General features: G+C 48.4%; 1 protein-coding gene across 1 annotated transcript in view; it reads left to right on the top strand.

Annotated features, from left to right (window-relative positions):
- The window catches only part of LOC104526427 (interferon-induced very large GTPase 1-like), a 7,291-nt gene that overhangs the window by 486 nt on the left and 2,367 nt on the right, over nt 1-4,438 (top strand). The window contains 1 exon segment of the mRNA XM_010169873.1: nt 1-4,438. This exon segment is cut by the window's left edge and continues 33 nt beyond it; it is cut by the window's right edge and continues 2,367 nt beyond it. Within this exon segment, the coding sequence (XP_010168175.1) occupies nt 1-4,438 (4,438 nt within the window).

Raw genomic sequence — 4,438 nt, 5'->3', positions numbered from 1 at the left:
GGAATCATCAGTGGACAGGGGTGAGAATGTCTCTGACACGGAGGTTTTGAGGAGGGCATCAGGGGGACTGGCCCTGCAGGGCATTTACAGAACCAACAGCCTTACAGATGTGCTGGCAAAGCGAGACCAGCTCATCAAGGTTCCTGATGGATTCAAGCTGGCTGGTCCAGAGCAAGGCTCACTGCTTGAGAAGAAGGAGTTCTCCTCCTCTGCAGCAGAAGCCACTTTCACCAAGTCCATGGAGCAACTGGGGTTCAGCATCAGCATTTCTGCCAAAGCTGGGTTCTGGGGGTTTAATGCTGAAGTTGATGTAGATCACAGCAGCTCCTCACGGTCAGAGGACACCCGCAAGTCCCACTCTGAGGAGAGCTACCTTTGCACCACCAAGTACCAGTACATCCCTCTGGCCTCCTGCTACTTCCAAAAGCATCAGCTTCACCTCTCGGAGGCGGCCCTGCGAGAGCTGCAGGACATGGAGCATCTTTTGAACATCACTCAGGAAGCAGACAGACCCAACATGCTGAAGAGCCGGTGTGCCAGCTTCTTCAACAGGTTTGGGTCCCACGTAAACCAAGGTCCCCTTCACTTTGGGGGGATATTCTGGTGGAAAGCAACTACAGAAGGATTCCGAGCTGAGCAGAGGGAAGAGATGAAGCGACAAGCATCTGAAGCACTGAACTGCTATGTCGGGGCCAGCTACAGCGGCTTCGGGGTCAGCATGGCAGCGGGTGTGGACGTTTCAAAATCCAGCTCACGGGCTTCTTCTCAAGGAAGAGATGGAAAAAGTGCTTCCACAGCAGTTCAGCTCTACGTGACCAACACAGGGGGTCCATCAGAGACAGATTCTCTTCCTCAGTGGAAACTGGGGCTTGTAACTAATAACACAACCTGGTGTGTGATCGACCGAGGCTTTCAGCTGATCCCAGTGTGGGATATCATCGTGTTCAATCACAGCAGTGATTTTAAATCCATCTATCAAATGAGCAGCAGTCTGAGGGCTGCCTACGAAGCGTTAACGAATCACAGTGTCGGCAGCATGTTCGGAGAGGAGCTGGTCAGTGCGGTGGAAGAGGCCCGAGCTTTTGTGGAGTGTGTGAAAGGTTGGGAGGTGACGGTAGATGAAAGGAAACTGCTGAAGCTGATAGATTTCAAACAGAATCTGAATGAGAAAACCAAAAACCACAGCGTCTGGATCAACGTCTGCCTGTCGGACAAAGGGCTGCAGGAGTTCCTCGTGAGCACCGTTCTGTTTTGCAAGAAGTCACCTCCAAAGAACATCACCTACATCAAGTCTCTGCTGAAATGCCTCCTTGATCCTCATATCTATTCCGTCAAGGACTTCCCCAGGTCTTCCTTTGTTATGCAATGGATCTTCCATACTGACAACGTGCTCCCCGAAACTCACAACGTTTCTGAGCTTGAGGATCTCATCAAGACACTGCTGCAAATGAAGGAGTACATCCAGGAAGTCACCTACGCCTCAGAAGCTTCTGCATCTGCCATTCACGAAGCAAAGATCAAAGCCACTATGACCGCAAGCTTAGGGGTTTATTCCTTACTCCAGTATCTCCAGGAAAGGAAACAGAAAGACATAGAACTCTTGGTGCTCTTAATTACAACCAGCACGGGATACCAAGTGGAAGGAGGCACTTTTCAGTACCTCCTGGGATGTCCAGAACTTAACTTCATGATAAATGAAATGCAGATGGGACATACAGAGTATCTGAGTCTGAAGGAGCAAGATGTTTACAGAGCCCAGGCCCTCCTGCTGCTGACGGGTCTCACCGTAACACCCAAACATGAAGAGGTGTCCCCTCAGCAGAAGAATAAGCGTTTAGTTTTCATGGAAGATCAAATGAAAAACTTATGGTCCCCAGAGATAAAAACTCTCTTGGAAAAGCACAGCAGGTTCAAAGACTGGGAGAAGCTGGAAAGTGACTTGCAGTCCTTCATCAGCGGGCGCTTGGATGACACATGTGACGATCTGAAGAGAACCAGTATCATCAAAGACATGGAAGACACTTTTCAAAGACCAGAACCTCCCAGTCAGTCCGAATCCCCACCAGACAGCAGCAAATCCAAAGCAAACCAAGCCATTGCAAACCAAGAGTTCCTCCACTTACTAAAGCGCCTTGGGCTAGAAAGTCATTATCCAAGAAAAATGGGGACAGAAGATTTCCACATAATCTACAAGACGTCTTTACATGACAGCCAGCCCAGCAAGGAGAGAGAACTCCCATTTTACTTCTTGCAAAAGCTGTTAACCGTGGATTACCGGGTGAGGTACCTGACCTGCAAGGATGAGAGTAACCCAGGACTCGCACCCGTGCCAAAAACCACGGAGCAAGAACGCGAACCCTCGGATTCCTTTGATGATTTTTTCACTGATTTGGAAGAAGAAGCCCCTGAATCTGCAAGCAGGGAGAGTCGTGTGCACCCCATGGACCTCCAGATGGCAATTTTTCATTGCGCCGATGATTTCATGAGACAGTACATTTCAACAAAGCTTGCTTTCTGCCAGTTTGCTCTACCTCTCCTGGTACCAAACCCTTGCACTTCACAGATAGAATTCCCCCTCTGGTCCCTCAGTCAAATCAAAAAGAGCTGGAAAGGGGTTGAGAAATCTGGACAACAGACCAGAATTAACAGTTACAAAAACAAACTCATTTATCAGGCAGAGACGCCCATCGTGTCCTTCATACGGATCGGCAGTTCTCCCTCCTCTTCCAAGTCCCAGATCCTGAACGCTTTGCTGAGCAAACAAAAACATGACATTTTTTTCCACCGGCATTGCAAAGGCAGCACCAGAGCCTGTTTGCTGATGAAAGGTGTGGTGGAGATCTCGTGGTACTGTCCCCGGGGCAGCGACGATGACAGCTTTGACCGCTGCGTTGCTTTCTGTAACCTGCACGGAGATGCGAGGGACCACGAGGAACAACTGCAGTTCTTACAGGAGATATCTGCCGTCAACGTGGTTCTCATATCCGAGTCTGATCAGAGTGACAAGAAAGGGATGCAGATTTTACGTGACCTGTGGCAGTCACAAAGGCCTTTGGTTTGTCTTTTCACCGAAAAAGAGAGTGTCGCAGCTGGCCGATCCAGCCAGAATGTGAGGATAGGGATCAAGAACAGAAACGAAGCAGAATTAATGGGTGAGCTGACAAAAACCATCAGGGACCTCCTGGGAGGGTCTAATATTCTTTTCAGCCTTGATGCCTGCTTGGACAAAGCTCGCAAGCATGGATTCTCAGTGGATGAAGATACAGCTGCGTGTGTGAGAGCCAAAGAAAAGGCAAAGGCGTTGGTGAAGCTTCTGAAGAAAGAGAAGTTGTTTGAGATCAAATCCCAGCTCCTGCCTCTTCAAGGAAAACTGTGGTACATGTGGTGCAAAAAGGACAAGGAACTGACTCGCCTGCAGGAGAAGAGGAACAAGAGCATAGAGCATCATCGGAGCCAAATTGAATCCGAGAAGTTGGCCATCAGAAGAAAGCAACTAGAGAAAGCATTCCCCCTCAATCAGCTGATGAAATCAGTCCTTAGCTTTCTCCAGTCACAGCCAGCAGATACCAAGAAATACTTCCTGCAGTGGATGAAGGTCTTTATGGATGACCTGTCCTCCGATCGCCTCGATGAACTGAAGAGAGAATATCACCAGTTATGGTCTCAAATCCTGGCAATAAAGAAAAGCAACGAAAAAAACAACGTGAAACCTCTGTTGTTGAATAAGTTAGATGACCTCTCCAATGAAATCAACGATTCCTCCATTGGCCTGGAGCATATTTTGAGAGAGGTCGGGCAGATTTACGAGGCTGTGGAATCAATGAACTCAAAAGATAAATGTTTTGTCAAACTCCCTGAAATCGCAGCTGATCTGATGGTTTCAGGGTATCCTGTTGAGCTGATGGATGGTGATGCTTCTTACGTACCGTTACGTTGGGTTGGAGCAATCTTTGACAGATTAATTGAGAAACTAGGAGACAAACGAGTATTTGTCCTTTCGGTGCTTGGCATCCAGAGCACGGGGAAGTCAACCCTGTTGAATGCCATGTTTGGTCTTCAGTTTAACGTCAGCGCAGGGAGATGCACCCGGGGAGCGTTTATGCAGCTAATTAAAGTGGACAAGAAGCTACAACAGGATTTGGACTTTGATTACATGCTAGTTGTCGACACGGAGGGACTTCGTGCCATAGAGATGGCCAATAAACAGTCCCTTAATCACGACAATGAGCTGGCCACCTTTGTCATTGGCATTGGCAACATGACTCTGATCAATATCTTTGGAGAAAACCCTTCGGAAATGCAAGATGTCCTTCAGATTGCTGTGCAGGCTTTCCTGAGGATGAAGCAAGTCAATCTTTCCCCGAGCTGCCTGTTTGTACACCAAAACGTGGGAGAAATAACTGCCAAGGAACAGAACATGGAAGGACAAAGACGTCTG

Source organism: Antrostomus carolinensis, unplaced genomic scaffold (assembly GCF_000700745.2).
Source record: "Antrostomus carolinensis isolate BGI_N321 unplaced genomic scaffold, ASM70074v2 scaffold12636, whole genome shotgun sequence".
Lineage (NCBI taxonomy): Eukaryota > Metazoa > Chordata > Aves > Caprimulgiformes > Caprimulgidae > Antrostomus > Antrostomus carolinensis.
This window is presented reverse-complemented; position numbering and strand designations above follow the sequence as displayed.